Source organism: Rhinopithecus bieti, unplaced genomic scaffold (genome assembly GCF_001698545.2).
Source record: "Rhinopithecus bieti isolate Rb0 unplaced genomic scaffold, ASM169854v2 scaffold_31531, whole genome shotgun sequence".
Taxonomy (NCBI): Eukaryota; Metazoa; Chordata; class Mammalia; order Primates; family Cercopithecidae; genus Rhinopithecus; species Rhinopithecus bieti.
In genome coordinates, this window is record NW_016814088.1 from 2,909,490 (window position 1) to 2,921,885 (window position 12,396).

The 12,396-nt window shown below is 34.9% G+C and overlaps 1 protein-coding gene across 1 annotated transcript; it reads left to right on the forward strand.

Annotated features, from left to right (window-relative positions):
- Window positions 1–2,984: 2,984 nt before the first annotated feature.
- Window positions 2,985–10,836, forward strand: DEFB112 (defensin beta 112). The gene is given in 3 exon segments (XM_017849593.1): window positions 2,985–3,047; window positions 5,662–5,779; window positions 10,610–10,836. Coding segments are annotated over 3 exon segments (408 nt in total).
- The last annotated feature ends 1,560 nt before the right edge of the window (window positions 10,837–12,396 follow it).

Here is a 12,396-nt window from a genome sequence, read left to right on the forward strand (position 1 = left end):
TGGGAGGCTGAGGCAGGAGAATGGCGTAAACCCGGGAGGCGGAGCTTGCAGTGAGCTGAGATCCGGCCACTGCACTCCAGCCTGGGCGACAGAGCGAGACTCCGTCTCAAAAAAAAAAAAGAAAAAAAGAAAAGTGAAATATTTCTGAATTGTGATAAGTCCTACTATAGGAACTTTTATCAAAATATTCTAAGGTTAGCAAGGAAGAGTTATCACTGTTGGTGAGTCTATTTTTAATAAATTATAAATAATGCATAATATAGAACCTAACCTCTTTGGATTTCAGTGTCTTCATCTATAAACCTTAGTATACTTTACAATACTTCAAATTAATTTGTTATGACGCAGATATCTCTGCACATCAAGATTCAGCATTGACAGGTTTATTTTAAAAAATCTCAAGGATCAAATTCCTGTAGCATAATTTTAAAACTAAGGTTTTAAGAATTTAAACATACATCCTTGTAACTGTAAAGTTTCTCCTCAAGAAGATTTCTTTGCGCTTATAAAAAATAGATGATATTATTCTACTCAATACAGACTCAATAATCAATACTACTAAGGAATTTCTATAAATAAGGGGTTCTTTTGTTTCCTTGCTTAAACAACACCTCAACCACAGAAATCATCAATGGGCTCTTTACACCTGCTAAATAAATTATTTACAGTGAAAATTTTTTTATTTTTTCTGTTTTATAGTTATTGAATGCAAATACTCTATCCCAAAAGTATACTTTTCATTTTATTCTTATTTCTCATGAAAATATTAAATCTTATGTAACAAAAAAATTAAATGTTATTTTTAAAAAATAATCTCCAAAAGTGAATGCCTTTGCAGTGATAAAGGCGCTATATATATTCATTACTAAAATATAAAATTAGAAAATGGGATAACAGATTTGATCAGTCTCTAAATTATGAACCTACACAGTAACCAATTTATATTTAATATATACACAAAAATTAAGCTATATAGATGGCAGGGATATCATTGATATCTGCTTGTTGAGGCTTAATTAACATACAGCTTTACTAAATTTCACTCCAGTCCTGGTTTCAGTCAATGAATGAGCAAAACAGAGAGAAAAGAGGACTTGATGATTCATGAATTTGTATTCTACAGAGCTGATGCTCCTCACAGTGATCACTAAAATTACATTAAAAATGAAAAAGGAGGCCGGGCGCGGTGGCCCACGCCTGTAGTGCCAGCACTTTGAGAGACCGAGGCGGGCGGATCACGAGGTCAGGATATCGAGACCATCCTGGCTAACACGGTGAAACCCCGTCTCTACTAAAAACACAAAAAATTAGCCGGGCGTGGTGGCGGGCACCTGTAGTCCCAGCTACTCAGGAGGCTGAGGCAGGAGAATGGCGTGAACCCGGGAGGTGGAGCTTGCAGTGAGCCGAGATCGTGCCACTGCACTCCAGCCTGGGCGACAGAGCGAGACTCCATCTCAAAAAAAAGAAAAAAAGAAAAAAAAAAGAAAAGAAAGAAAGAAAAAGAAATGAAACAGGATATTTGATGATTGTCTAGATATATCTTTTCAAGCAGAGTTATCTTACTGATATTTAGGTAATAAATGACAAGGAAGCAAAATGGCTGTGTAGTTAATGAAGAAGACATTTGAGTATGAGCATAAGCATAAATGCACTCAACCTCTCTATATGTTTTCCTCCAAAATATTTAGGAAAATTGAAAGTTTTTTTCTTAGGCAGTGAAAAATAACAATTTCTTAGGAAAAAAAACCACTTAACTGGGAACATTTTGTTCATGCTGGGGCACCCTCAGTGGTCCAACGGGAGTTACTCTTCTTATTCCTTGACCAGCAGAGGGTAAGTACATTTTGTATGTCTTTATTATCCAGGATGATGAGATTTTTGATAAACCTAAATACTGTAGAACCTAAGTCACTCACTAATTGTGTAACTAAATGTAGAATTAGAGAATAAAGGGACAATAAAGACGGATAAAATATTTTCTTCAGCATACTAGTGTTAGCTTTAATTTCCTCAGGACAAGGTTTCTCATTAGATCCACAAAATTTCTGGTCCAGAAACCTTATAATATGCAAGCTTCAAATGAATTGAGATTTATCTGTGGTTCAGTTAAAAAAAAAAATACTATACTCAGAAAACACATGAGAACTATTTGTCATGAAACATTCATAGCATTTATTTTATTCATTTGGCATATATTTATTTGCATGTCTTTTCAAAAATAAGTTGAGTTTCTTAAGGCAGTGAAAATGTTTTATTTATATGTTTTCTAGACATCTACAGTGACTAGGAGGTGGCCATGAGATCAGTGAATCCAAGTATTCCTGCATAATTCTATTGTTTATGATTTAAAATTCTTAATATATTCAAAAAAAGCAATTTAAATTGTATGTATTCTCACATCCAAGTACCAAATGTTGAAAGGCATACTCTATTTCTGTTTTGTGGTATAGATCCTGTAAAATGTGTTTAATACGTGGGACATTTATAATACAGGATTTATATTTACCTGTTCAAAAAAAGGAGCAGTTTCCACATTCTCCCTGGGATTAGACCTGGGTCACGAAGTCCCCTAAGTGAATCAGCTGTAATGCTGTCATGTTGCTGTTTGAATTTTCCACCCTTTGGATTTAACAAATAAGATATTCAAAATAAAATTTCTAAATGACTTTAGTCCTTGCAGCAATATTGCACCCTTGTCGTGTCTTTGGAAAGAGCTAAAATTAAAAATCAATGAGACATTTATCTTCTTTGCTCTTCTTTCTTTGTGTTTATTCACAGAAGTTCTGATAACAGAGAAAACATAATAATATATAAATTATTTTTAATGAAATTTGGGTTTTGGTTTCAGTGTCCAGTTAGAACTTTGTCTCATCTACAACAATCAAATGCCCTATCCTCGTCACAGTTGTACCACAGCAACTAGAAAAGTAACAGGCACATGGTAGGTGTTTGAGTAATATCTGTTCAATTAATCTTACATAGGGATGGGTTTAAATAATCTTATACTATGTCAAATGATAGTTAAATCCTCTATTCATCGAACCCCAGTAAGTTCTTAGCTTTTAGTATAAATTCTTATCTTTTTATTTTTTTTTTCAAGACAGTGTTTCACTTTGTCAACCAGGCTGGAGTACAGTAGCGTGATCATCTCTCACTGCAGCCTCCACCTCCCAGGGCTCAGGTGATTTTCCCACCGCAGCGCCCCAGTGTAACTGAGACTACAGGCATGTGTCACCACTCCCAGCTAATTTTTGTATTTCTGTAGAGATGGGGTTTCACCGTGTTGCCCAGGCTGGTCTTGAACTCTGGGGCTCGAGAGTTCTGTCTGTCTCAGTCCCCAAAAGCACTGAGACTATAGGCATGAGCCACTGCACCTAGTCAAGTCCTTCACTTTTAATTCATATTTTATCAGTGAAGAATTTGGTTGTAGAAGGGAAAAATTACTGATCATGTGTCTTTATTACTTTGCCCAGGAAGCTTTGCGACAATCCTGATTGTACATGTTTCAGTTGCAACACCTTTGCAAATAACATTCTCATAAATGTAAAATAAGGATGACTAGTATTAACTGGGGCTTCTTTACACCCAGATTCTTAGTGCTCTCTATGAGTGTAGTAAGAGAGAGTCACTGGATCATTATTCCTTATTGGGTCTGGGGAACAATATCAGCTCTTTATCATATATCTGCTATAGCAGACTTTGGAAAACTTACAAATTAACTCAGAAATATCTTCTCACTGTGTAGAAAATAACAACAAACAGAGAAATGCATTCTAATTTTGTAACATTGAATGTTTTTGCACTGACATTCACAAATCCTACTTGAGGGGACAGACCTTTCTTCGTGGTATAGCTAAGCTCGACAGGATAATATCCATAAACATCAGAATACTGTCATGATTTATGTTCATACGTAATTTAAATAAAGAAAATGTGGATTATAAAATTACCTGACAAATCTGGATCTCAACATTTTTATATATAAAATTAAATATTCTGTATGATAATTTCAGCCTAAAGTTATATGGTTTGGATTTCTTGTTACATTGAGATTCATTGTTAATACTGGGACCATTAAAATAGTGAATGGAATTACATAAAACTAGTACTTCTGGGGTGTCAAGTGAATTGCTGCAGGACTATTTCTGATCTTGGTCACCTAGCAATTTATACCCATATTCTTGTAGCTGTTAAAGTTTCTTAAAGAAACTGACTGCAAGAGAAATCAGCAGATGTAACTTTTATGTGACAAAGCAGGTTTTTCTAGTCACTATCTCTTTGAATATGGCACTATTCACCAAGCATGGAAATGTTCTTGCTCTTAATAAGCTTCAGTAGTCAAAACTATGCAGAAGAATTCTTTAAATGTAAGGTTTTTTTTTCCTTGTTTCAACAACAGCTGAGTCAGACAAATGATCTGTACACTGTTTTATAGCAAGAAATCATTTACAATGAAGATCTTTCTATTTTTCTGTATTTTGCTTTTTTTTGCTGTCCTTATTCCACCAGGTAATATGAATATTATTGCTAGAGGGGTCAAGGGGCCAGCATTAAAGTGGGGGAACTGGGATATTTAAAGTAGAATTTACATTATAAAATCATTTTATTAATACCATCACCATGTTACATTATGTTTATTCACATTTCTCAGGTAAAATATTTGAATAATTTTCAAACACAACATCCTAGAAAAGGCTGTAATTCACCTTAATGACATAAAAATATACATTCATATATATGCATATATGTAAATGATGAGAAGAAAATAATGCTACATTGATTTCATAGATTCATGAAATGTGCATTTATTCAACACTCAAATTTAACTGAATTTGATCTATTAATAGATTAGAAAAAACTGGGAAAGTTATGATTTATGCTGGGAAATCATTGATCCCCACATTGATATTATTTATAGCAGAGGTTAATCAGATAAAATGCCTTCCTAAAAGTTTCAAATTGTATTATATTAACAATTGAGAAAAGCTACACTTGTCTACTGCTCACTTCCAGTTTAATTCTCCTTTTTCTTTATCTTGCTGCTTTCTCTGATTACCAAGCTATCTGTCAGTATTGAGATCAGAGGAGGTAACCTTAAAATAAATCTGTAGTAATTCATTCGTTTACTACTACCCTGCCCTAACATTTAAACATAAATAGCTTTTTAGATGATAATTTCTCACCAAAAGGGAACAAGCAGATGAACTTCAATTAATAATGTAAACCAAAAAGGCAGTTTATTTATGTCAGAGAATAATTTTCTTCTTTATAAAAGTTAGGTAAAGCATGCTTATTAGAATTCCCTCTATATTTAGAACTTTTCTGAGATACAAAGAATTATACAGATTTCAATAAACACTGATAGGTTTTCTTCTAAATAATGATTTTAATAGCTAGCATTTGTTCTGCATTTTGCCTGTATTGATTTATTTTTCCTAACAATAGCCATGCAAGGTGAACTCATTAATAGTCAAGTCATTTATTCATTTAACTGGATTTTTAAACATGTATACTTTATGTTTATCATTTTGTGAAACCTTTTATAATCTATAGGACCATTAAATAGAGGCAAATACATTTGTGTCTTTATTTCTGAAAATTTTTTTTCTACTTTTAAAGTAATTTTTTTTACTTTACAGTGAGCTCTTACCAACCTGTTAGCACTCCTATGAAATTATTACCATATGTAGACTGAAGCTTGAAAAAATGTACTCAAAGACAAATACGTCTTCCACAATATTTGAAAAAGCATGACATGGGACAGAGAAAATCAGCACAGGTAAAATAAAATAAGTAGAATTGTGTCTTGCACATTTTAATCAATACTTTTCTACTGAAATGAAATAAATATTCTGAGTATATTTTCTACCCCAGTCCCTGTTTGACTATATGTTCTTGTCTTTCACCTCATAGCTTTATGAAGGCTGAATTTCATGTTTAAAACAAGAAAGAAATCTTGTTTTAAGGTTGTAGAGGCTGAATTTTTTTTGGATGAAGTGCTGGCTAGGCAAATGCCCTTATCATTTCCATGAAGAAAGTTTCTCTAATCATTGTTTTCAGCAACATTGTTAGTTTTTTAAATGTTTTAATGCAATTGTACTTAGGAGTTACACTGTTGTCTCAGTTTCCCTCCTACCCAAGAGCTGGCAATTTTTTCTTTTCTTTTCTTTTCTTTTTTTTTTTTTTTTTTTAGACGGAGTTTCCTTCTTGTTGCCCAGGCTGGAGTGCAATGGCACGATCTCGGCTCATTGCAACCTCTGTCTCCCAGTTTCAAGCAATCCTCCTCCCTCAGCCTCCAGAGTAGCTGGGATTACAGGCTCCCACCACCATGCCCGGCTAATTTTTTGTATTTTTAGTAGAGACAGAGTTTCACCATGTTGGCAAGGCTGGTTGCGAACTCCTGACTTCAGGTGATCTACCCACCTCAGCCTCCCAAAATGCTAGGATTATAGGTGTGAGCCACTGCGCCCGGCCAAGGCAAAATTATTTTTTATCAATCACTACTGTTCAAAATACTGACATTTTGGATAAAAAGTGTATTGTTATATGAAAAGAATGATGAAGGTGTTCTCTTTATCTTAAAGCACGGTTTAATTAAGACAACTCAAAAAGGCAATTGAGCCAACAAAAGCTTAGACAAGGGACTGGGAACTTAGCTTTAAAATAATTCTTTTTGATTAAATTTCACTGGCTATCAGTATGATGTTGGAATGGGACTTTTCAGTGCTCTGTCCTTTACAGAATCATTAATTTGAACAATTATCCATGCATAAAAATGCCTTCACAAGAGCTAAGGAAACCAGGTGAGAGATCACAGCACTTGGGTAGATTACAGAAATAAGACAAGATACATTAAAGAGGGTAGGCAGGACAGTGCCACATTGCTCATGCCACCTCTCTCCCAAGCCTAGATAGCACAGCCTGGAGACAGATACCCTCCCTGTGGAGGCCAGAGAGGGAAATGACCATAGAACTTAGCCTTGGACCCCAACACTGGATGGCCTTTCTAAGTAGAACCCAGCACCCAGCAGGCCCCCATGGCCTCAGACTTCAGACCAGTACCTGAAGACTGAGCTTCCAAGTCTGCTCGGGCACAAGGCCGGATCTGACAGCCTCTAGCTCTAGGTCAGCCCATCAAGTCTTGGCTCACTGCCCCTCCAGGCCTGCCCAGTAGCCCTAGTGCTAGTTCAACACCCACAGATTCAGGCTAGGCCCAATAATCACACTCATTTTCCAGAGTTTCTCTAGAGCTAGGCTGGCCTCAGTGTTCCTGGGCTCTGGATTCCCCCCCAGCACCAAGCTGAATCCCAGGCTTCAGGCTTGTCCAAGAACAAGGTGAGCTCCACAGCCATAGTCATCAGGTAAGGACCTGTGGACTCAGCCCCGAGGCCGGCCTCTGTGGATACAGGCTCCAGGTTCACTCAGTACCTGACCAGCTCATGTAACTGCAGGCTCACCTTTATTTCAAACCTATGTTTTAGGACCCACAAGCTGTAAAGGCTCTTCCCTCTTGTCCATTACATCACTTCAATGGCAAAATTTCCCTCAATTCTTGTGTATCAGTTTAGTAGAGTCGTAGAGTACAATACAAAAATTGCTACATATATAACTAGCGAAGGGCTTAAATCTAGAATGTATTTTAAAATTCTAATAAATAAATAAGAAAGTGAGAGGTAATTCAGTAGAAATAGAAAAAAAGACCTAAGCCACTTGAAAGAGTGGATAAACAACCTCCTTAAAGTGCTCATCCTCACTTGCAATCAAGAAAATGCTAATTTAAACCATGATAAACTACCACCATACATTCAACAGAATATTTAAAATCTGAAATCTACCCAACAGAAGTTTATTAAATATGCTTCAAGAAATAGTACAAGAATGTTAAGAGCAGCCATATTCTCCCTGTATCAAATAACCTATATGATCATCTAAAGTTTATTAGATAAAGTGAATGCTATATATTAATGAAAATCAGTGCTGCAAAACTACATCCAACCACAAAGCTGAATTATATGAATATAAATTTAAAAATCCAGACACAAACAAACTGTATGATTCTCTGTCTCTCTAAGATACACACACACACACACACACACACACACACACACACACACACACAGTGCTCCTCTATGATGGGAGTATGTCTTGTTAAAGACATTTTGAGTTGAAAATATCATCAGTTGAAAGTGGATTCGATACACCCTAACTGGCAGAACATCATAGCTTAGCTTACCCTGGCTTAAACATGCTCAGAATACTTACATTAGCCTACAACTGGGCAAAATCATCTAACATAGAGTTTTATAATAAATTATTAAATATCTCATGGAATGTATTTGATAATGTACTGAAAGTGAAAAACAGCATTGTTGTATGTGTACTTATACTTTGATCTCCACTGAATGTATATCTGTTTTGCCCCATTCTGAGGATGAAAAATTGAGTCAAATTATTGTAATTCTGGGACTATCAGTATAAACAGTCATGTGCTGCAAAACAGCGTTTCAGTCAATGTCAGACTGCATATAGGACAGCGGTCCCATACTTATAATACCATACTTTTACTGTAGCTTTTCTATGTTTAGATTGATAAATACTTACCATTATGTTACAGTTGCCTAAAGTATTCAGTCCAGTAACATGTGCCAGTTTGTATTCCAGGAGCAATAGGCTATATCTTATATCCTAGGTATGTGATAGGCTGTACCATCTAGGTTTGTGTAAGTACAGTTTATGGTGTTTGCTCAAGGACAGAATCACCTAATGGCACATTTCTCAAAACCTATCCCTGTCCCTACGTGACACCTGATTATATACATATATGTACACATTTATTTGTGTGTGTATGTATATATATATATTTGTGTGTATATCTAGATTTATACATATTTTATGTGTATACATGTTCAAAAGCAGGCCTAAAGAATGCATACCTGAGGAATACAAATATTAATATAAGGCTAAGTAAGAAAGTTAGTGTTAATTCAGGACAGTGATTATTCTTAGGGGAGATGGAGGGGGTTATGATGTGGTGAGAGGGTGTGGAGCTTCTAGTAATATCTTGTTTCTTGATGTAGGTAGTAACCTCATGGCTATTTCATCTACAGTGCTGCATTCAGCTCTGCGTTTATATTTTGTGTTCCTTCTCTCAGAAGGAAATACCCCTTGTGATATGTTTCTTTGTGAACAGAACTATGCTGGGGTTATCTGATTATGAAATGTACCTTTCATATCTCAGGGTAAATGTGGGCTTGAAATATTATTATTACTATTATTCATATTACTATCACTATTTACAAATAAAATACAATTATTAGCAAAGATAACTGAATAAAGTGCTGGTTCCTAGGTGACTGGTACACATCATTGCAAATCCAGAGTATGGTAAAAGGAATATCCTCTGATAGTGTAGTCTCAAAATCCTCAGTTATTTTAAATTATTGCTGCAAAATTTGTGGGTAATATTACTACTTTGTATAAAATGATATATATGTATTTTATTTAAATAGATGGACACGAAATTGGTTAATTATAGAATAAAAAGGTTTTTGAGATGAAAGCATACTTATCAATGCATCAGTGATAAGGACTTGCTCATTTTCATACACCTTCTGAAATATGTCCAGCAATGCATGCTTGTATTAGTCCAGTAATGGTAGATATGTACTTTCTAAGATAGTCTCTTCCAGAATTTTATTAAACTTTTAATTAATTTAAAAAATTATTATATTGATTCAAAACCTGGCTTTCCAGTGATATGCACCATTTATTTTTAGTTTTATCCTGTGGAGATACAGAGAATAAATGAATACCTGCAATGACAGATCAGAACTTCTGTTAGTGACAGAGAGACCTTCTATCTAGATACATATATCATTCCTTATAATTGTGGAAGTTACAAAGTCGAAGAAATTATGGTGTAAAGTGAGATTAGAGACATTTTTTAAAATTTTCTATAGCACTGGAAACTTCACGATGAAAGAGAAAATGGCAAAGTAAAAGAAAATTATGAGCCTTGCTGAAATGTTCACTATGTCCTCAGCTTGTGGTTATTTACTATTTCCTTATTCTAATCACCCCAAAGTGTCTATTTTTTAAGCAAAACTTCTCTTGTGCTTGACTCTAGGGTGCAGATCCAAGAGGAGATGAGATATTTCAGGAAAATAAAATTGTATCTTTCAATATTTTAGAACTGCTCAAGTCAGGTTAAAAAGAACGATGGAATCTTAAAAAGGAAGAGAACATTTACCACAGAACAGTACTAAGAATGAATGATAAATGAGAGGATGGAGATCGTCCCACTCATATCCAATGATTCTAGTCAATGAGCAAGACAGACAGAGGAAGATTAATAAATTGCAGCCCTTCAGAAATCCCTTATTGAGTCACTATGAAATTATTTAAAATGCATAGGAATGGAACCTCTAGTTTAGGAACTGTATACTTGTTGATTTCCTTGATCTGCTCTGATATGGACCAAAAAAAATTAAAGCAAATATCCATTTCCTTTATTTCTCCTCTGTTGTCTGTGATTACTTCCGTGTCTTCTTTTAAATCTTGGGAGTTCCCACCTAGATTACTAATTCCAGCTGTTCTTGCCTTCTTTCAGCCAGAAGTGAAGGCCACCATATCATCTTTAATAGGTGGAAGGCATGTATAGCGATTGGCGGTCGATGTAAAAATCAATGTGACGATAGTGAACTTAGGATTTCGTACTGTGAAAGACCTACAACTCATTGCTACATGAGAGAATGTGACCCTATGGACCCAAATAATTGGATCCCAAAGGACTCAGTAGGGACTCAAGAATGGTACCCTAAAGACTCAAGTCATTGAAGAAATCCATCCACAAGAAGATGATACATCTTAACAAAGTCTTCTCATTATTTTATCACTCCATTAATGACCTATAATTTCTGTGCATGCATACCTATAATGAACAATTAAATAAAATATATTTCAGCCTGAAATATTTATAAACATTGTGCTTGCTTGGGAGAAAGAATCAGAATACAAAGCAGGGATTTGAATTCAGGAATAGAAGCAGCATGGAGAAGAAAATCCATGATGGGACCACTACGTTTAGTGAGATTCTGGGGCCAATTCCTTATTTAGTGTGAAAAGCATATTATGAGTCATTAGTGAAGTACTATCAAGAATTCTTTGAGGAGACTCAGGAGTGGGGACAGAGTTGATAAGACATGTGATCCCTGAACTAGTAAAAATTGTTGCAAGAAATTTGAAGGATTATGAAATCCTCATAACTTTCTCATGTTGCTTATACTTCCGGGTTATACTTGTTCTCTCTTTTTTGAAAGAATTATGAAAATAAAAATAACTGATTTTTTTTTCAAGAATAAGCTCAAAAGGTAGAATAGAGGGAGACTAGGTTGAGGAGGAAAAAGAAGTATGGTAAATCCCTATAGCTTGTGGCAATAATAATAATGTGAATTTATTTTTTTTCACATTATTGTGAAATAACTTTTTTTTCACATTATTGTGAAATAATGTGAAATAACTTTTTTGCTTTGTTTTGCTTTGTTTCATGTTTTTAATGTTTCCACACGCTATTAGATGATTCTTATCATGCTACTTATTGGTGTCTTAGTAAATTTTAAGTTATTTTAAAATAATATAACAGAATTATATATGTGTGTAAGCATGCACACACAGTTGGTCTTATTACCTCACCTAGATTAAAAATTTTCCGCTTATTCAAACGTTTTGAAACATCAACTCTAAAAATAGGTGATGGTTTTGCAGGGCTTGGTATGTGCTAAGTGTTAGTTAAAGAATGTTCTCTAGTCTGTGTCCTTGGCTGGCAGGCTTGGTTATTATGTGACTTACAATCTGTGGACTAAGGCCTCATGAAGAAAAGGGAGCTAGTCACTTAAATTTATGTGGTAACAAGGTATTTAAGTTGAGACTACTTGTACCTGGTAGGTTTCTTATGCTGCTGCAACACATACACATGTCAGCTTTGGGTTAATCTTATAGCCAAAGCATATCCTGTACACAGTACCTGGGCTCATAGGAAAATGCATCTGGGTGTCCAAATTATACATGATGTTCCTGATATGTATAATAGTATGCTGTCTGATCAGTGTCAATTTGGAGATAAATAACCCTATTTGCATCTTGTGATTTTGGTTTATGATTCAAACTCTGACCCCCACTTCAGGAGTCTCACAGTACACTGTACTACAATTTAATGTATCTGTGGTAGGATAGATGAAAATTATGAATAAAGCTGCTAAATTTTATTAATGTGTGCATTCACTATTAATGGTTATATACCTAGAAGTAGAGAAGTTTCAGCATAAACTATTTATATTATTATCTTTTAGAGATATTGACAGCAAAAAAAATGATTATGCCAATTTAAGTTCCCATAAG